Source organism: Pempheris klunzingeri, chromosome 12 (assembly GCF_042242105.1).
Source record: "Pempheris klunzingeri isolate RE-2024b chromosome 12, fPemKlu1.hap1, whole genome shotgun sequence".
Classification (NCBI taxonomy): domain Eukaryota; kingdom Metazoa; phylum Chordata; class Actinopteri; order Acropomatiformes; family Pempheridae; genus Pempheris; species Pempheris klunzingeri.
Window position 1 is genome coordinate 4901117 of NC_092023.1, and position 21927 is coordinate 4923043.

A 21927-nucleotide genomic window follows, 5' to 3' on the forward strand; every position below is an offset into this window, starting at 1 on the left:
TTTCATGATACAGTTTCTGAAGTGTTTTTGCCTCAGTGTGACCTTAGCCCTGTCTGCATGTACCTTTTGTTCACAGAGACAAAGTCAAACTGACAAGAGAAACAATTATACAAAAAGCTACAGAGTTGAACGAGGTATTGTATAACTGTATGTTGTGACATTCGGGCAATTGAATAACTGAGGCCAACTCTGAATGCTAATTTGATGTTGTCATTTCAGTTCAACTTTGCAAAGATCAGCTGCAGGATTACTTAAGACTGGACTTTAAATCCCTCTGTCCTAAAGGGGTCACTAAAAAATGCTTACTCAATTAGCAGGGTGTTGCTTCGCATGAGCTTCAACCTGACTTATCGCTTTGTTTTAATTAAATGTGGCGTGTTTCCCTCTGGAGTGGCTTTGTTTCATGGCGATAAAGCTACAGAATGCAGCCACAGCGCCTGTCATCATGAAAAACTATCAGCGGCTCAAGATAAAGACCAAATCCACAGTAATTATTGCACCTTAAACGTGAGGGTTTATGTTCCTATCTTTCTCCTTTGTTTCAATTTGGAGAAGAGCCAGATAGAAGGCATAATAGACTGCTGTAATTATGAGAAGATTGTGAAACAGGATTATTGGTTAATGCTTCAAATACAGTAAAGCTGACAATCCCGGTAAAAGGAAATTCTTTTCAGAGCAGCGTAGGAATAAAAGCAGTGCTCGGTTACAGCATTGCATCTCTGCACATTTGTCTTGATTCATTACCAATGAGGTTTACGCTGTATTAAAAAAACGGCATGAGACAACAGCTTCACAGGTAAATGAGATTACTTCCCAGGGACAGAGCATGGCAGAAACAGAATTTCTTTCCCCCGGTGGGCTTGATGTTCCCCTGTGGTTAAAGAGCCCTGTCTCGTTGTATCTGCCCATGTCAGAGACAAAACAAGACTAACAAATTCTTTCCTGTGTTTCGCTTGCAGCCTGAAGCAACACCAGCAGTAAGCTACGGAGACAGGCCACTCTGGAAAGAAGAAGAGACGGAGAAAGAGATTATTGGAATAAAGAACTTTAGATAGGAAGACTTCTGTCAAAACCCAAGTATAAGAAAGTAGTGCAGACTAACTTCAGCGTGTTTGTGTGCGTCTAAGTGTGCGTGAGTGCGCATGGGTGTCGTGGGCATCCATGCACGCAAGTGCATTATGCACGTGTGGGTCATTGTGTGTGTGTTAATTTATATCTTTGACCTTGAAATATATATCTGAGATTTAGTCAGCACCTAAGTGTTTGATATGAGTTCTTGACACCGACAGCCGTCCTTGGACTTGCGGCTGCATATTGCCATATAACTCCTGTGTGAACCACAATCCTAAAATTGAATTGATGTCAGTGCGTTGCCCACAGTGGTAATAACCATTACAATGATCGTCATAGAGCAGCAGTGATAATAACTCTGTAACTAGCCATCCCCCAAGTGCGCTGACAGTGATCCAAGTCTGAACACGGTCTTCTGTTTCTATATGCATTTCATATACATTGATTGACGCTGATGGTAGAACATGCATGGCTCACTTTTAGACCTACTCAGGCCCAGACTTTAAAATCCAAGGACAAGAAAACGACCTCAACCATTACAGATTGCATGAATTTCCAGAAATTTAAAAAGTTATTTTTTGGTTTGTTGTCTAGAAATGTAGTGGATTGGTGTCACTTTTTTTTTTTTTTTTTTTTTCCAAATTGTGGTTGTGTCAGCTTGAAACTCATCTTTTCATATATTCCATATAATCAGAACGTGGAAATGCGGCATGGTTACAGTTCAGAAAGCAGTGGAGAAAAGCAGCACAAAGACTTTTTAACTCCTGCTATGAAGTGAGGGTCTGTGCAACTTTGCGAATCATCTACTGTTGAAAAAAAACATTCCCACAGCACTGAATACTGATGTCAGATGCAGTTCGGAGGTGACAAAAATTCTCTTCTCTATTGAGATGTGCGACATGTAGATAATATTTTTTAATTTTTTTGTTGCTATGTCCAGACAGGGAAGAAAAAAATAAATAAATAAATCACTCCCAGTCCATGTAGCAGCCAATGTACAATACAACTGGGATGTAATTCAATGCATGCAAAATGTAAAACGTTGCATTCACTTGCCTTTTTGAAACCTATTGCTTGCGCATTTTTGGCAATAGCGCTGCTTTCTAGTGATAGCTTCGTAATGCATTACTGCACATGCTTGCACCTGAACAAAGAGGTCACCTTTTAGTACCGAACTGGCTTCTTTTCAACATAAAACGCATTGAACAAAAAAGGAAAAAAAACTTTTGATAGCTAGAAATTAGACCGGTCACCAATACGAAACGCTCCTCATCTGTAGTGTCTTCAGAGCGTCTGTAAAGTCAGTTTCAACGATGGTTTGTAGCAACATAAATGAGCAAAGAGAAGACACGCTCCACTTTCCTGTGCTGGTACCGAGATCATCCCCGAGCAGTATTTCTCCATGAGTTGGGGAAAGGACTGGGAAAAAAGAAAAAAAACAGCACTCAACACAACACTCTCCTCTGTTAGTTCTTGTCGGTTCAAGCTCTGTTTTTGTTCAGTGTGAACACATTAAAATGCTTTTATTTTGTGGTTTGTTCATTTCACGGCGAAGAGAGTGAACCGCGAATGACCTGATTAAAAATTGTTTTTCCTTCTGCGGACATGTGGATGAGTAATGGTTTTATGCAATCACAGTGTAATTTTAACAACCATGTAATGGTGGGTTTGAAGTAAAATAGTTGAACAAAGCAAAAACAAAACAAAACAAAAAAAAGTTTGTGTAAATAAGAAGTAGCTGCAGGTGACGTTTGTGTTTTAAGAAGTACAAGAGTTTTGTATTCACAGTGTTTATCTGCACTGAGCTACAGGGTGATGAGGGAAATGTATTTCTTATAGATAGGATTTAGAAATACAAATATACTGACAGTGAAATGAGAATATTTAGATGAGTCGTGTGTTTGAATGGAAAGCCTTCCGTGAAGATGAACTCATCCTGAGCCGAGCAGCCAGAGATGATGGACCAAAATCCAGCGCGTGGAAGAAGTTTTGATAACTGCTGTTTTCAAGAGGACGACAACGACGATCGCCACAAAGGCCGTCCCATCAGAGAAACATCCGATACGAGACTGTTTTGCCAGCTGATTCTTAAAACAGCCAAAGAGGATGACGCAGGACTAAAAACTGTTGGATTTTAATGTGAGATCAACAATGACTAGCCCCTCTGTTGTTGTTAATGCCATAAGAAAAACACAAAAACAAGAAGTCCTTTGGCTTTTTTGATGTGCATCATGACTGTTTTGATGACTATTTACACTCTCCAGCACTTGTGTATTCACAATAGAAGTGGTGTCTGTGTGTGTGCAGCCTATCACAGTCTGCGCAGAGGATGACTGTGTCGTGAGTCACATATTTTAGCAGATGTTACATAATATATGACAGACGTATCTATGGATAGGAATTCTGTGATATGACGCTCGCGGGTGGGTGTCTGTGTATGTGAAGCTGTCAGCCGCACTGGCAGTGGGAGAATCGCTGTGAGCTGTGTACCATGAGCACATTTGTAAACACACCTGATGATGAATACAAAGAAAGACGACAACTATATCTATTTTCTCTCGCAAAATCCACTCCTGTGTTTTTCTTTTTCTGTTTGTTTGCACCACCATGTAGACGTGTGAATTTTTTACTTTTCCTGGCAGTGATCAGCTGTTACCACGCAAGCACAACCTCGAGTTTCACAGTACAACCTGCAAAATAATATTTAAACCATTTTATTTTCATTCCTCTTGTCATTTACTTTCCCAAACTGTATAGTTTCTTACGCAAGTCGCCATGCAGCAGCACGGCCAGGAGGTACTGTGAAGAGATGTGAAATGCAGAATACAAGATGCAGAAAACCAGTGATATTAATGAATATTTGTAGTTTTGAATAAGAGTAATAATGTGGACCCACAGCTAGAAACATGGGCGACTCCATGCTGCCAAACCTAAAGGTCATGAGAAATGTCAAGAGTTGGATTTGAGATCAATAGCCGTATTGATATTTGAGAGAAAAAACAGATGACACATTTTTTTAATCTATAATAATATATTTTATTTTTACATAAACTGTTTCGATAAGAGTGCCTTGAATATGGTTATTTAAGAATGATTACTTTCAGTAATTGCATCGACACTAACATTATTACAGTTTATGAAGTATAACATTAACCTTCAAGGAAAAGAAGCGGAGGAACTACTTCACACAGAAAAGGACACGTACCGATATTTAACTAAACTGGTGACAAGACAAAGTGCGCCGGATTAGTGATGAAAATCGATCGATCACATCACACATTCGCTTCCCGAGAATTTATCAGAGCACCACGTCAGTCTTACCCTCTGAATTCATGCAGGTTAAGAGAAAGAGAAACAACTAATTTCCTGAAAAAAAAAAAAAAACTTAATCATTTGCATTTTTTAAAGTTATTATTAAGATGAGAGATCAGTGCAGTTCTGTAAACCAAACTACGTATCAGCAATACTGTCTTTAAATTACGCCACACATATTTCAAGGAATTTAAGCACCTATAGATCTGTAACAAGCCAACAAGATAATCGACCATGCTGATGCATCACTTCTGCACTACTGTTTACCAAAGACCAAAGTATCAGCTGCTCCTTCATGGCCGCTGCTGCAGTTTCACAGGCAGATTCACATCTTGTGTAGACTAGCAGGAGACGTAACTTGGTCCTGTCAAAACACAGCAGTGTCTCATATACACACACACACACATATATATATATATATAATATGGACTTTCTCCATGGTGACAACTCATCATTAATTCATACAGAAAAATAGGAAGTAGAGAGAGCATCAAGGTTTGATGTGAACTGTGGGTGTGTGGCTCGGGGAACCTCGGATGTGACTTGAATAGAGAAAAGCACGTGAAAATAATGGAAGAATGGAGAAAAAGTAGAAAACAGATCATTTGTTCAGATCAAGCAATTATCTTCAAAGCTTACATCTCTCAGCAAAGTTTCCATAGTAACACTGCTGGTCCTGCTAGACGAGGAAAGAGAGAGGCACAAAGTTTGGGGCGAGCTAAGAGCACCGTCACAAAAACAAAAACATGCCTCCTCTGAAATCTTGCTGAAATGCATGAGTATAACAACCCGCTGGCTTTTGACATGAGCACAGTCGGACTGAGCTGTAAAATATCTCCACAATGGAGCAAAAAACGTTTAGCGCATTTCTTGCAATTTCCTTGATGGAAAACAAACTCGTTATTTACAAATAACAGTACAGTAAACGCATGAAAAACAAGTGGGAAGAGGGAGAGAGACACGTCAGCGACAGGAAGGAGAGGAAATCAGTGCAAATGGGAGATGCTGTGCGCTCTTTAATGGCCCACTGTAGTCAACAGGAGATGAGCTAAATAAAACATTAAAGCTGGTATTATGTCATTTCCACTGTGCCATCCAACCTCTGCGTACCATAAGCCAGTGGGTGTGAGAATACTAGGCCACGACTCCATTTAGCCCACAGCAGGACACGTTATCTCGGCTCATCCATATTGATGACCCCATGTCACTGTAACTCCACATTCTGCTGGGATGTGTTTCTGCAAAGGTAATCTCATTACTCTAGGTGCAGTTCACGGCTCGGCTTCTTGAACTCCTTCATTTGAGAAAGCAAGCGAGGCCCTGCCTCACTGTAGCGTGTACAGTGAATTAGCTGTGGTAATGGGTTGTGTAATTATTCCACACCACATGAGGGATTATCAGTAGGTCACAGTAATGGTACCATGAGATCCAGTAGATTGGGCGTTACAGTTTTCTCTGTGTGACCCCACACAACTGAATCATTATGGAGGAGCATTTGTGAAAATGTCAAGATGGAGACGTGTCTTCAGCTGACATTTTAAAGGACGTATGGGGCAAAGGGGTCACGCAAAGCAAAATCTCCTCCAGAAAAGACAGCGGAGTGATGATTTCATTACTGTACGCCACTGTCTCTTTAGGAGTGTGAAGCGATTGTTAGCTTTGAGTCATCCCTCCTGACAACTGGTGAATGGACAAACAAGGATGGCTTTCAGGGGAGAAACGGTGCAAGCTGTTAAAATGTCTGACCTTCTTTGATTCAATTGTAATTTCATTTAGCAATAACAATGGCAGCCGCATGGAAAAGGTTAAACCGATGGTGTAAAGTGGAGAGAGATATATTCATTTATAAAAAAACCTCTTACTAACCTTTTACAATAATCACAGAGAACGAGGACAGAAAACAAGCAGAGGAGACGTTTTTACAGAAATACACAAACTTTAGAGCCAACAGAGTTTTAGTTCATGCTTCTCTCACTTCAACGGTCACATGGTCAGTGTGAAAAGTATAGTTCAACTGCAGTTGTTCAATGAAAAATGCCAATTTAGGGGATAATAACTCATCTCATTGTTGTAATAGCTGATGCTGCTTAACCCTTCAGAGTCTGGGGTAAAACGACGTTTTTTTTTTACTACTTTTCAGTTTACCTTTGTGTTTCCCATTAAAACTGCTTAGCTTGCCTTTCTTTGTGTCTTTCTTTTCAGCACAACCTCACCTATGTGATTCTACAACTATTTATTTATTTTGACATAATATATGGACGCACTGTATGTAAAAGTGCAAAAGAAACACAAACTCCGAGTAGGAACTAGTTGGATCTTTGGAGGAGCGGGGGTCTGCGCACAGCATCCACTTCATCCTCTGAAACTGGAGTCAGAGTCTTCCAGTGGAGGAGTCTTCCTCAGAATCAGAACGTTCTTCCCCAGATTCAGTATCTTCTAACTCGTAGAAGAGCTGTAGTGCACGACTTCGGCTCTTCATAAATTTAGTCTTAATAGGCCGATCGACAAAATTCAAACACTTGTAAAAAGTTTGAAGTGTCCGCTTTCCAACAGTCTTTGAATTGAGCACCTGCGTGCTTGTGTCACAGCTTTACGTTTTCAAACGTGCGACATGTGACTTTGACGCTGTGTGGCGGTCCTAGACTCCGAAGGGTTAAATGCATTATTGCTGCATTGAATGAATATGTGCTGTGCAGCAGCTCCATCAACTTGTTCCATTATCCAACTCATACAATGCAAAGTGAACAAGGAAGTCCAGAGCCTTCAACAGAGACGGCTAGTTTTCTAAATAAAAAAAGTGTGCTTTTTTTTTTAAAAGTGTGTTGTCTGCTGATGAATTCATGCACGGAGCGTCACATGTTGTGTCTGCATGCTCCCAACTGGATGTCTCCGTCAGCAGCGGTGACGTGACCCCAGACAGCCCAGTAGCAACAGATTTCCACTCCGCCGCTCTGCTCCGTGCAGCAGGCTGTTCATTGTCAGAGCCTGTCAGAGCTCCCCTGTCAAAAATCATTGTCACCGTCACAATATTCAGCCCCACAGCCCCTGCTGGCATTTTAGATAGTGGATCACATCTTGGTGGGTGACACAAGCAGCCGGACACACATGCAGCACATAAGAACTTAATGCATCTGCATCGACACCGAAGCACTAATGCTGCTGTACTAATTCTTGAAGACCGAGATGGGATATTAAGCAGCAGCACTCCGAGATCTCTGCAGAGATACCTGAGCTGTCCTGGCTCATATTATTCTTGCAGGGCTACAGGCCTGACACACATTAACTGTTCTTTTAAAGGTCAAAGCAGCTGGACCGAGTGAGAGGGACGTAGCCAAGCATGCAGAGAGACAGAGAGAATAAAATGTACAGTTCTGGATAGCTGTTGTCTAAGTTAAATACATAAAAATACATCATCTAAAAGTAGCTGCACTGCAATGTTAGCTTTGCTAAATAACCACCAGAAACATTTGAAAAGGCAAAACTTCATTTGCATAAAAAAATCTCATCCAATTGGCACTGTCTCACTTTTTAAAAAGGGAAAACAAGACTCAACAGAGGAACAAATGGTCTGTGTGATTCATAAAGCAATTTTACACTCCAGTTGTGTCCAAGGTCAAATGAAACAGGAAAGCTTAGTAAAATAGCTAAATACTAATGTCAAATATTGTGCTTACATGGATGTCCCCGTTTTAAATTCATTCCTTATCTGCTTATGAGACCAAGGCCAATAGTTACATAATAATGAAATTATATCATGAGTAACCCTGACAAATTACTCCAGTATTTTAACCTTGTTTTAAGCAAAAGACAACAAGGCTGTAGCTCCAGTCAAGCAGAGACATTGTTTTGGCTTCTGCTATAATCCAAATCTGTGCCAAGTGCCAAACACTCCTCCAGTAAAAAGCTTTTTGGTGTTCCTGCTCCACGGCGGGCCGGAAAAGCCTTAATTACGGCTCTGATTTGACACATTCACCGTTTCAGCATACACCTAGAGAGGTGTGTTTGTGTTTACGTGTGTACAGAGTCTCTTTTTTTTTTGCATATATATGTAAATGTTTGCGTCCACGTTGAGATTTATGTGAGTGATTTGGCAAATAGCGTTTGCAACGTGCGTACATCCTAAAGAATTTATTACAAGATGCACACTCCATCTAAAATCTATTTCACCATCTGGAGACTTTCATGACAAATCAATCTCGTTCCTTCAAAAGGAAAAGTCATTCAATTTAAATAAAATAGGACCTCTTAGCAAACTGCAGGCAAGTTAATATTTGATAGAAAAACATGCTGAAATTTATTGTCCGACAAAACACATTTTACTTGATGCCGTTGCTGCTTTGCTCCATGTTGTCGTTGCCACATTCTGGCTGATTCTAAACACAAGGGACTGGGTGTAGGAATGTTACAGGATTGCCCCACAATACCTTCACTCTTCAAAAACTAGGCTACGGATAAACTGGGCCAGTGAGGCAGCATTTGGCCTAATATTGTATGTATCTGTGCCTCGACTCAGGAGGGGGACAGACAGTGTAATAAGTCTGTCTGTCAGCTGACGGCTACATCTGATGGTTTCCCCCCGGTGACTGCTGTCATCTCAACATCCCGCTTCCAGCCTGCAGAGCAACCCCAAACCAGGAATCTAAATCTGTAACCAGCATGCAGACTTACACACACACATACATGCACAGACAGCCTGTCTGCAGCTGAAATTAGGTTGTCAAAGCTAACAGGCAGCTAGTCAGGTGCTTTGTCTCCCTGTCAACCAACTGTCCCTTCATGTCCATTTGTAATAAATGAGGTATCAATAACCATCATTGCTGAAGCACATCTGCGGCGGCCTGAATGTCTTTATGAATTTAAAGGAGAAAATCCAATTTGTCTCGTTAAATATGAAGTCAACATTCATTTTCAACATTTATGTTTTTATTTTCTACGTTTTAAATCATTTTGCCATTGAGAAGATACGCTTTAAGAGACCGGTGTTTGAGTGACAGATACTTGCTTACTCACAGCTCTTCAGCTGCATTTAATTTGCACGTTGTCGCCAAAATTTGGCTTTTTGTCTTCACCTTTCTGACAAGATGGCACCAAGACTGTCAAATCCAGACTGTGCTGTTCAGTACATGCTGCACACTAACCTTTTCAGTTTAAGTGTTTTAGCAGGTGGTATGGATGAAATGCATGAATATTAGACTTAGCCGTGTTTCCATTATACATTTTCCTCTCGAAACTTATCGCTTCGGTGCTTCTGAACTTTCTGAAATGTTGTGAAGTCTCAGTTCCATTATTCTGCAGAGTTGTCCACTCCACGACTGCTCTCTCTCTCCACTTTGAGGCTGAGCAACTAGCTCAGTGAGAAACAGCACTAGCACAGCATTTTCCTCAGGTGAGTGACAAGCATGTCGGATAATATGATTACGTTACCAGAGAACAAGGAAAAAAGGTATTTTTAACTAGCCAACATTAAATTTACAGTTTAAATGAACATTTGTATTGAATTCTCTGTCGATGTTCATGGCCAGCTAATTAATATTAACAAAATATTTCATATTTACATATTAGCTATTAATATTCACTCCAAAGCCAGCAGCACTTCTACATCATCCAGGAATAACCAAACCTTTCCCCCTGGTGCTGAAAACAAACACACAGAGTAAACAGCGCTGAAGTAAAACCTAGCGTGTTCTAACACTGTGTTCATTAGCTGTCCCACCTCCCCTCATCCACCTCCCCTCATCCACCTCCCCTCATCCACCTCCCCTCATCTACCTCCCCTCATCCACCTCCCCTCATCCACCTCCCCTCATCCACCTCCCCTCATCCACCTCCCCTCAGCCTTTAGTATTGAGTAACAAGCGTTACGTACGCTGAGACATCAAATCAAACACACCTGCCCTTGTACATTTTCAGCCCAAACTATCCAATAAGGAAACGCTAAATGCGAAACTGCAATGCACTGTGGGTGAAATACACCTCTGGAGTGACCATTGTTGTTCACTCGCTCCCTCAGCCCTCTCGGGGTCGATCTCACCAAGTTCACATCAGTTTTCCAGAGAAAGGGAAGTTGGCGCCCAGGATTACCCAAGGGCGCGTGCTGAGGGGAAGTCGACGAGGGCATGTTGAATGACTAATGAAACGCAGCCACAATGGCTGAGCCCCTAATTTTTCCTGATCTTTCTGGAGCAGTCTCACCACCAAGTGCATATTGTTTTTAATCTTGTAGCTGTCAGCAGCTGCCCCGTTTCAAGTCTTAATTGCATCGTGGGAGAAAAGCATCAATCAATACCACAATTAAGAGACAATCAAAATGGAGTATGCATACTGGCATATTTAAGTACACTTGAATACACTTAATTTAGTATTTTATATTTTGTGTGTTAACATCTTCGTTGTTCACACAAAATACTAAAAAACATCCAGATAGAATTAAACTCCAACTAGAAATAGGGCCACTGCTCTGACTTTAAAACATCCCTTTAAAAACATAATGGTGATGTCAAAGATGCAAAATGTACACATGTTGCATCTATCTAATGTATTTAATGAAGATTACATCAGTGCAAACCTGTTCAGGTGCAGTCATGTAATCTGTCTGACAAATGATTGCTGAGCAGAAAAGAAATCCTTTCAAATTTTAATTAAGAATTTCAGCTAAGCAGAAAATTACCTTGCAGTCGCAAACACACAGCAAATAAAATGTGTGCACAGTAACAGGAAAAGGCACTAGCAGTTTTAATGTATCAGCATTATGTGTGTGGGAAAAATAATGAGAGGAAACGGCGGATGGTCACGGCCTTTGCACTCCAGCATATTACGTTCAAGAAAAACTTTGAGGTAAAGTGCTGACTTTTAGCTTCACATGCACAAGCTTCATTCAGCTTTGGGCACAGCGTAGGAACTGTAGCCATATTTAAACATTTTCTGTCAGTTTTCAATGAAGCAAGAAACTCCTAAACATACGATCGAAGTAGCCAACGTTTTTATACCTGAACTGTCGAAGATTCACGATTCACGATCAGTCACCTGACCTCAAACTAACTGAGCATGTGTTTCCTTCACTGGACACCAAACTGAAGGACAGATGGACACACTCCAGGTCTGGAGGAGCATCGCTACACAAGATACCAAATCTCTGCTGCTGTCTGTATGTTGTACACTTCATTATTCACTACAGTGGATCTGCAACCTAAACTGCAATTCATTCCAAATGTGTCTAATAAATAGACTGCGTATTAAAAAGGCTTCACAATTCCCACTAATCTAAATGTAAGCTGAAAGTCTGTGCTTTAACATCAGACTTTCTACTCTAGCTGCAGCAACAATGAAATCATGTCATGCCTATAATAATCTTAGTAAAATAAATCATTATAGTGACTCAATGTGAAGCCCTTAACTATATGGGTGTGTTTTAAAGCCTTAAACAATGCATGAAATGAATAATTAAACACTGTAATGGATGTACACTACTCACCCTCTTATGATACACAACGCTTCTCCTCTTTAAAGCAGAATATCAACGAGTCTTGGCCTTAATCAGCCACTTGTATAAGTGAACTGGATGAGACGGAGTATAATGCACAGCCATTAGAACACTAAAACGCACTTAGCCTTCATTAGAGGGGGGAAAAAGTGGGATGTGACGACAGGGAGGCTCATCTTTTGTGCTGAAAATGTAACAGACCTGGAAATTAGCAGGGCTGAGCGGCCCATGAGGACAAATATATATAATCTTGTAGGTCACAAACCAGAGGGCGGCTGTCATCACAATCACTGTGCGATGAAAAACACTGCAAGCGTTTGAATAGACTGCTAATAGATCTCAGATCCGTAGGGTGGATGATGTCATTCCTAAAATCTGTGGCTGCTTTGACGCCTGTGCGAAGGCAGTTGACAGTTTGCACATGTGAGTCACAAGCGTCACTTCTTGCGTGTCGACACAACTAAGTTGATTCTGTTCGTTTGCTGATCCAAATGAAGACTGCGTTATTAAGCAAGACTGCCTGGCTTGCAAAATATTTCCCTATAACTGATGTGATTGAAAGCTCATAATGCTGCAGAACAGCAAACGTGTTCGTGCACTAGCGTTTATGCTCCTGTCATTAGAAAGCACACACACACACACACACACACTGACAGGTGCCTTCTTTCTCAGTAAAAAGATCCTTAGAGACTAAATCTGAAACTGTCAGCTTACAGGCATTATGGCTACCTCACTGTACAAAGCCGTAACAAGGTCACTGTTGAACAGCAGCTGCAGTAACATCAAAGTTGAACTGAATCTCGTGTGTGACTGACTTTAAATTCTCTTGGAAGACAACAGACTATTAATGCAATTTTATACCACAATTTGTACCATAACAATGGGGAGAAAAAATAAAAAAGCTCATCACGACAGCATGTTTGTGTGACTACATCCGCTTTCCAGCACACAAAGGACTAATTGCGAGCATCTTTTGCCAATCAGGCCTTTCATTTAAAGATAACTGTTTGCCAACAAGCAGCAAACAGATGCCTTCATCTAAAAACTAAATGAAAGGCTCGTTATCCTGGCTTTGAAAACGCAGCTCCGCCTGAAAACGCAGTAGAGAACTCCATCACAAAAAACAGCCTCCAATCAACTTCTCAGTCGCGGCTTACTTAGAATTCTTGTCACAGAATTGTAGGAAATTACATCACCGCTGCATGTGTGACAGGTGACAGCGCAGCAGAAAGACTCAGGCAGGCTGATGTACACGGTCAGCAGAGGAACGGTTACTGATTGGGCCTGTTGCCCTGTGGGTACAAACAGCAGCAGAGAGTGAAGCATGAGGAGAGAGAGGAAAGTATGTTTTCACATTTCGGCTTCGGCCACACGCAGGTTTCTATTAGGTGATAGATGACACGCTTCACGCCCTGCACACTGCAGATATCACTCAGCGCAGCCCACACCTCCCTCCTTTCCTCCCTCCTCTACCTCACCTCTCCATCTGGCTACTGCCTCAACCCAATTTTACCCCCTGCCCACCACCGCCACCGCCTCCCCACATACATCCATACATTGTCTATTTCTCTATCAGCGTGTCTTCCTTTCCAGCGCTGCAGCTCTAGCCAGGTATGTTAATGAAGTTAATCGGATTGTCGCCTGCAGGGAAGCAGCACAACTTTCACAAAGTTCACAGTTAATTTACCTTAATTCAGTCAGCAGTCGCTTGTCTTTCTGCATTTTGCATGTGTATGTATATGCATGGAGGGACACGGGCCGCGTGAGTGCACTTGTGTCTATGTGTTTGGACGCGTTTTTCCTCCCTGAGCCGCATTACCAGCAGTTTGGCAGAAATTAGCCATAATCATATTAGCCGCTCTCCCTCCTTGTCTGCCGCAAGCATAAATGTGGGACAGAATTAGCAATGAGTTTCCTTTCCAGTTATCTCACGCCTGCGATCACGTCTCCTGACAGAGGCAGCAGCTTAAGTGTTGACAAACTCTTACAGGTTGTGTGAGCGCTGACAAAGAGACACTGAAGCCGACGGGAATTTAATGGCACAGAATTGACACCCAAGACATCTGAGATCTCCAATACGCCGACCTTGTGGTGGCTCGTTACCGTGGCGGCTCAGTGATTACACGAACCAGGTGTCAGAGGTTATTGACGAAGACAGCGGCATCAGCTCCACCACGCTGCCATGCTTTGTTAAGAGGAAACCCCCCCTGAGGATCATCGGGCCAAGAGACACGGGTGTTACATATTTCACTCACAAGTCACCAGCATATCCAGGCCGCATACCATTGTCTCTCCATGGTCCTTCACCCTGTGGCCTTGGCCCCTACTGGGCGAGTGTGTGTGCACATGACTGAGGTAGTTCGCTATGTGCCACAGATTTTATAAGCGTGCGCAGGTCTCTCCATATTTATTCTCCCCTGACAATGACCTTGCTGCGCTGTCTCCACACTGTCTCCACCCCCTAAATCTGAATGCCAGCTCTGTCAATCAAATCGTCTCCTCACCTCCCCCCAGCACTACCGTAGGGACTATTCTAATGAGGTGCACGTTGGCATTGTGGGACAAAAGGCTGCCTGTGAGACTGTTTCATCCAAGGGCAGTCATTACCATGTGTGTGTGGAGAGAAAATAGAGACAGTAATAGCAACTTTAGTCCTGCTGTTTGGTAGCATCTCTTTTTTTTTTCCTCTGTAGTAGTGGAATACAGCACATAATGCAAGAGCTCGATATTGTTATAGCTAAGTTTCAGTACCACAACAATGCTTTTTTTTTTTTTTTTTTTTTTTCTCTCCAATCGATGCCTTATTTCATGAAATATGAATATGTTTTCCAGCAACCTCTTTTTTCATTTGGCTAACAGAGAGTCCAAGTTCTCAATTATTAACTAGTGTCTTTACACAAGTAGCTGTACAGGAGTGTTGCCCAATCAAAATATGGTATAAAATGGGCAACCTTTTGATTTAAGTAAGGTAGTACCTGACCTTGGTAGTTGATGGTTTTTTTCGATACTCGATGCTGCGGTCAACAATTGATATTGAGATGCCTTTATACTGGAGGTAAACACTGACGTCAGCTGTCCATTTTTAACTACAGTATGCAAAGTTTAACTTGCTGTCACTTTGTCTCTTTTAAAACTCAGTTTCCATTGCCAAGGTTGTTTGGGCAGACTTGGCACGAGTGTGTGTTTGTGGATTTGAAGCAACAAAACAGTGAGACAGTACTGCCAGCTGTTTGCAGTCCAGGCATACAGAAGAAAAAGCTTCCTGGGAATAAGTGGTCACAATGGTATTCTCACACACACACACACATACACAGACACACACAACTTCCCCTCACAGCAAAGTCTGAGATTGACATCCAAAGAAGATACTCACATATGTACACACACATGGTTCTCATGCATGTTCACACACACACACACACACACACACACATCTGCACTCCAAACTGCATCTTAAAGGTGGTCGATCAAACATTTAATTTTCCTCCATTGCTGACAAAGGCCTCTCACCAAGACAAGCTGCTTTTATCGACTGGCGTCCAGAGGGTCCCGGTAGCTATTATAGCAGCAATGAGCGACTGGCCCAGTCAATAGACTTTCTATTAGTGGACTGCTCCCTCAGCCCCACACCAGCACACACACACAGCGCGAGTGAGAGAGAGGGGAAGAGAGACTTGGGAGCTCTATGAAGGTCAGAGAAGGAGCAGCGAGCCCCCTGAGGGGAATGCGTTGTGAGGAAGCCAGAGTGTGAGAGAGAGGACCAGGAGTAGATCAATAAAAGGAATAAATAGATACTGACACTAAGGCTGAACGATTAATCAAATGTAAACCGACATTACAATCTGATAGAACACAAGTTTCAAATTCAAATTTTTTTCAAGGCTACATAAACTACCTGAACTACTCCCTCTACGAGAACACACGCTGCCCTACACTCCACGTGACGTGTGAGAGTAAAATACGACACGACAGCTCTGATGCTCCCGGTGCGACGTGTGAAAATGACCCCGACAGAGTCGAACACCGAGGAGCAGGAGGTGACGTCAGTGTCAAAGAGGACATATTTGAGTTTGGACGAGAAGAGTCGGGTAACGTGCTAACAAAGTTACAGCACAAGGCAGCAGGGCACATCTTTTCTTTTTAGAAGCATCACGGAGGTGGTGTGTGACGACTGCACGGCTAAAAACAAGACTGAAATGTTATCGATTTTTCATTCACACACATGTTCACGAGTTGCTCGGTCTTAAATTTACACACTTTAGTTTGTGTGGTTTGTTTTTCGTAGCTGAGTGAAGATCAGTGAGATTCATATATATATATATTTCTCATGTATTCATGTTCACACCAGGCCTGCTGGTCTGCAGCGCTTTGTTGTGCTTTTCAGATCCTACTTGTAAGTTCAGTCATCATGATTATTAGCATTAGATGTGTAGAAGGCCTGAAGTGATCGATAAATAAAGATTTATCAAACCCAAATAAAAATATCTTATGAATATAGATGAAGGCATCTTATTCATATCAGTTCAGTTCAAAACATGTTGGGCTGCAATATATGAAAGACCAGGTTATATGTTGACTGTATCCAGTGCTGTGGTTCAGACTACACAATGATTTATTTAGTTGCAAACTAAATCGCAATATTGTTCTAAATAATTGCAACTATGATATCTATCCATGTAGTTCAGCCCTGGGTGGCATCAGGCTCAGACAACAGAGACATGGATACTGGAGACTCCTAAATACTCGGAGTGAACTTGCTCATCACGCATGCATGCAAAAACAAACAGATTACTCCGTTATTGACACATTAGTGAAGGATGAAATGTATCCTCCCACAAAGTCATGTTTATACTGTAGCGCTCCAACACAGTAACAAATGACCTTTAGCTCATATATATAGTACACAGTATGTGAATGTGATGGCAAGGCTTCAGTGACCTTGGTCCTGCCCGCCTGAGGCAAATTTAGACTGATCTAGATGAGCTGTGAGGTGCTCATGCTGCTTCGCTCTAACAGAGGGAGTAATAGCCAAGGCAAACACCCTCATTCATCTCTGAGCATCGCACATAATACCACCTATCATTAATGATGCTACACTGCTTAAACAGGCGAAGATTAATCTGACAGTCCAGGAGACAGAGAGAGAGACAGAGAGAGAGGGAGAGACAGAGGGGGAGTCAAACAGAACAACGGCAAGAATCAGAAGCATTTCAAACTTTGACTTAAACTCAATGCAGTTTTTTAATTTTATTATTCCAGGTTTCTCAGCCCATGTTGTGACACTTTGGCTTGATGATTAAGGTGCCTGACTTCACACTAAAATACTTTTCGGGTTATCACCCAAGTTCAGGCTGTTAATTGATGTGGAAATCTATTTCATTAATATAAATTAATCAAATGTACAATTGTGAGCAGTAGTCATAGTTGAAAATCTACAATAAGTCTTAGCAAGGGGAGTAAGACAGGAGAAGTCAGCCTGGGCACATAATATACTTATGTCACTGCTGTTAGCTGTTTAGCAGTGAATGTGGCCGTCTAAGCTAATGATGTACAACATTTGGAAGTAAATATTAATATTTTATTTTCCTTAATCCTTCTCTGGCTTTGGTTATTCGTTAATAACGGTGGAATAGTTAAGTAATGATGAATTTTTATTTATGCGACATTTAGAATATGATCAGGACTTCATTTAATAGAATTTACCTTATTTTTATTTCGTCTTAGTTACCGATATTTGTTATTTACAGCTGGTTTGTTCCTCACTTGTTCGCTACGAAGGATTTTATGCACTGTGTTGCAGAAGTTTGCTGAATCAAGTGAATTCTTGTGGTAAAAGGTCGTTAAAGTAGCAAATTCAAGGTTCATGCTCCAGCGTGGCATTGTCCGTCTGAAGAATCAGTCAATAACCAACACTGTTAGCGAGAAATGCTTCAGCGAGAAGATATAAGACATCAAAAATCTAGGCTGGAAAACAAAAGTACTATTCGATAGTCACTGTGAACTATTCGAATACTGTGTACTGTATATAAGAGCTGATGCCAAATGCATTCAAACTTCACAACTTTGTTTTTATTGATTATTTTTTTCCTTTATTTATTTTTTGGCTTTATTATTCCTTTATTACACTTTTGAATTGCTCGTTTGGATTAATGCGGACCTTGAGTCGATCTCTACCCAGACCGAGCGCCACAGCAGGAGAGGAGAGAGAGCCGGTAAAAGAGCTGAGCTAACCCTGAAACTCAGAGACTGTTTGCGCCCACTTCTTTACACGGACCTGGCTTTATTTCAGCGCCCCGGATCAATTTACTGCTCCTGACAGACCGACCATAAAGGCACCAACAAAAAATAAAGAAGAGAAATAATAAATTTTTTAAACATGTCGATAGTCGCATAAACTATTAGATTTTTTTTATAACTTAATGACTATTAAAATATTCAAACATCATGGCCCAGCCAAAGTCTAAGGTCAGCCACTCAATTGGAGGGGGGCCAAAGAAGCCATTGTCTTGATTAAATATACAAAAATGTGCATCTCCGCTCAAAAACGTGCATCTGAATCAAATTGTATAAAATGCAGTCAGAACCGATTCTCAAAATAAATAACTAAACAATGTGTTAGAAAGTCAGTAACTCATGACTAAATCTGGCAAAGGCTAGTTACACGAAATAGATGTGAGCATTTGGAGGCTGAATCACTGTGAAGCTGCCGTCTCTCTAAAGCCTCTTGATCTTTCAGTGTTCAAGACAGATGACCAAAGTCTGACCAACGCTTTCAGTCAGTAGATGTAAAATGTCAAGGGGATTAGAATACAAAGACTGTTGCATTTCAGCCTCAATCGTCGCTCCTTCTGTGCCTCTCTGATGTGGTGCTGCTCCAATGAGATGGCACTAAAAACTATTCACTAAACTATGCAACTATTCGCCCTTTTCTGATGTTTTTCCCCTCAGAAACTGCTCCTCACTACGCAGCATGTGCAGTTGGCTCTGGTGCTGAAAATGTGAGCAACACAACATCCTTGCTCTTGACTGTAATTATAATGAATATGCATTTACTTTCAGAGGCCATGTATGTCCTTTTGCACATAATCAGAGGGGGCAGCAGCGTGGCTGAGCACAAGGACAAACTGAGCAGGAGCAAAATTTAGAAAGACGTAGAGGAGAAAGCTTTCACTTTCATTTGAATACGTTGTGACAGTCACTAAGAGCTCAGAGGCTGTGCACATACAGCTGCACACAGCACTTCAACTAAAAGAATAGTTCTCCCCAAAAATAAAATGCAGTCGTCATCTCCTCCCCCAGTATAAATTAAGTCAACTGAAGTCCATGAAACTGCTTAGCAGTTGCTTAGATTCATAACATTTAATCTCATTTAATCTCAGTCTCCTAAATCAGTGAGATAATGAGGAAACATGAAATAAGTGAATAGATGTTAACACAAAATGTTGGTTTATTTATGAGAAAACATGGCTGTAACGTCTTGTAGATATCTATGGGGACATTTTGAAGCCTGAAGTTTAGGTTTGTGCTTCTCTGTCAAAAATATCAGGGCCAGATCTAAATCCACAGAGCTGAGCTGAGGTGGGCCGAACTGCAGATCCACGTTAGTGACAAGGCAACTTTCCTCCTTTTAACAAGAACGTTCAAAGGCTCTCATTAGAAGAAGTGAAATTCATTTTGAGGTAACCAAGTTTTATCATTTGAAAAATACTCCCCTTGAGCTTAGGGATATTAATATATGATGAGTAATGAGTTTAACATTTTGTATTTCACTTATTTTAATCAGTCTCTGGCTTGAGTTATTGGTTAATAACGGTGGAATCAGTTAAGTAATGACTAATTATCAATTATGCATCACTTAGAATATGATTGGGACTTAGTCAGGCATCTCATTCTAATTTAATGTACCTTCTATTTATCTACTGATATTTGTCATTTAACAGCTGCTTTGTGGTTTGTTTGGTTGGTTATTATCATAAAGCAAAGAGATGTGAGTGACATGACAGTTGTCAGGGACAGAGGCGCTCCACCAGACAAACTATGTAATGATATCGTTTCTAAATCACCCCAAGCATCTTTTTCTGCATTATGAGGAAAAAAAAGAGAAGTTTTCCTGGCATCTAGTGTAGATATATATGCATGTATGATATATATATATGGGATATACTGTATATATGTAATAGGCCAACGTCAGCCAATAAAATCGGCTGCCAGTTACATCTGTCAGGCTCTACCGCTTTGACGGGATGTCTTCTCAATATTTTCAACAGTGTAATTTGTTTTCACTTTGCTCTGCTCCACACTCTTAAAAGCAGCAGATTAGCACGGCTCCGACTCGAAATGACATTAACTTGAGGTGCATACGAAGGTCTTCACGGACTGGTTAGGAAAAAACTGAACCCCCCTGCCTCGGGGAAATTGGTTTGAGTGGAGGTAATGTCAGACCGAGGATGGAAACAGAGTGCAATGAGGTGACGACTCTGTCTGATATCAGACTATTACCTCGCAATTTGATTTCAATTCAAGGTTCTACAATTTCATTTGCCATGTTTCACAGTCCGCCGGGCCTTTTTCACAGCCGACACAGGAAGTAGGGGGTCCAGGGCCCATTGCCCCATCCTCCTCCCTCCTCCCCCGCCGAGAGTGTAATAAATACTTTCCTCATTAATGCTGTATTATATCACCCATCCGCTATTAGTCAGAATGTTAATTTTATGATTAACCATGGAGCCTGCTGATAACTGCAATCCGTGCATAACTATGAAAAAGCGGGCAAGACGAGGCAGGTTTAGAGAGCTATCCAGAGGGCCAGTGTGTGTGTGTGTGTGTGTAAGAAAGTGTGCATGCATCTTTTTCTGAGGATCCACTTCCGCTTATTTCCTCTTTTCTTTAATAATTAAAAATGCTTCAGATTTTATCTAATATTCTTCCTTTATGTTGATTTAATTGTATTAATTTGTTCATGATTTAATTTAGTTTAATTTTGTCACAGCTTTAAATGGTTGTACTGTTTAGTAATGAATTTAAAATCATATTTAACTTATGTGTGCAATTAAAGCCTTAAGCTGGAGGACGGAGCCGGCAAAAGGGATGTGTGGGCCACCCTGCTTAGCCCGGTAGCTTCATGATATGGATCTGGCAAAAAAAAAAAAAATGGATGAATCAATGCCTAAAGTACTTCAAGAGAGAAGTTTGGGGTTTTCTGCAGACTTCAGCACAATGTTAGTGTGTTTTCAAAAGTATAATTCATTTGCATTGGTCCCAATCAGTGAATGAGTGGGTAAACTTACCTCTTTGCTTTGTCCCTTTTTTTTTTTTTTTCTCTTCACACAGTGTCTGGGGCCAAAGCAAGAAAGTCACAGATCAAATTAACACTCTGGTAACCGGACGGAATCGTTTTCATTGCAGTAGTTTTGATGTGCACACAAGTGCCGTGTTTAGATCTGCCCAAACAAACAACACTGAAAAGAAACCGGGTTCCCATTAAATCTTACCGCACAAAAGTTATCAAAGCTTAAAAATGTCCTCAGTGCGTCTTGTCCTCAGCGTCTAGTGTCTTTTGGTGGAACTGTATTAGAAGGCCACTTCTTCACTAGCTTCTTCATGCAGCCTTGGCTGCTGCTTCTGAGATGGAACTGGGGATTTAAGGGGTTAAATATTTGTTTGTTTGAGTTGTACATTCAAAGCTACGTTCTTACAGAACTGTGAGGTGGACCGATTATTAAAAAAAAAGAGAGAATATTTATGTTTTTCATGTTCATTTTTCTTTTTGAACGCTTGTTGCACATGTGAGTGTGGATTAGCTCTGGTCCCAGAGGGGTAAATAGAGCAGCGGTAATCTACAGAAGAGTTTGGTACCGTCTTTGGTTCTGTATTCAGCTAATCACAATAGTGCCAGTTGGACTGCCAAGGCTCAGAGATTTAAAAAAGGAGAAAGCCACATAGGAAATGAGAACACAGCTGGATATCACGCCTCCTAACACTACAGAAGAGTTTCTGTGGGAGGGGAGGGATGAAGATGACTGACGAAGGCAACTTTGTCCTCAAGGTTTTGTTCATTCAAGTCG

General features: G+C 41.2%; 2 protein-coding genes across 4 annotated transcripts in view; one reads left to right on the forward strand and one right to left on the reverse strand.

The window, feature by feature from the left end:
• Positions 1 to 1145, forward strand: part of LOC139211147 (zinc finger matrin-type protein 4) — a 28765-nt gene extending 27620 nt beyond the window's left edge. The window contains exon 6 of the mRNA XM_070841419.1: positions 960 to 1145. Coding sequence (XP_070697520.1) covers positions 960 to 981 — 22 coding nt within the window. The 3' untranslated portion in view covers positions 982 to 1145. The remainder of the gene's footprint in view (positions 1 to 959) is intronic.
• slc25a16 (solute carrier family 25 member 16) overlaps positions 1 to 21927 on the reverse strand; it is a 391343-nt gene that overhangs the window by 179384 nt on the left and 190032 nt on the right. The gene's annotated exons all lie outside the window — the stretch shown is intronic.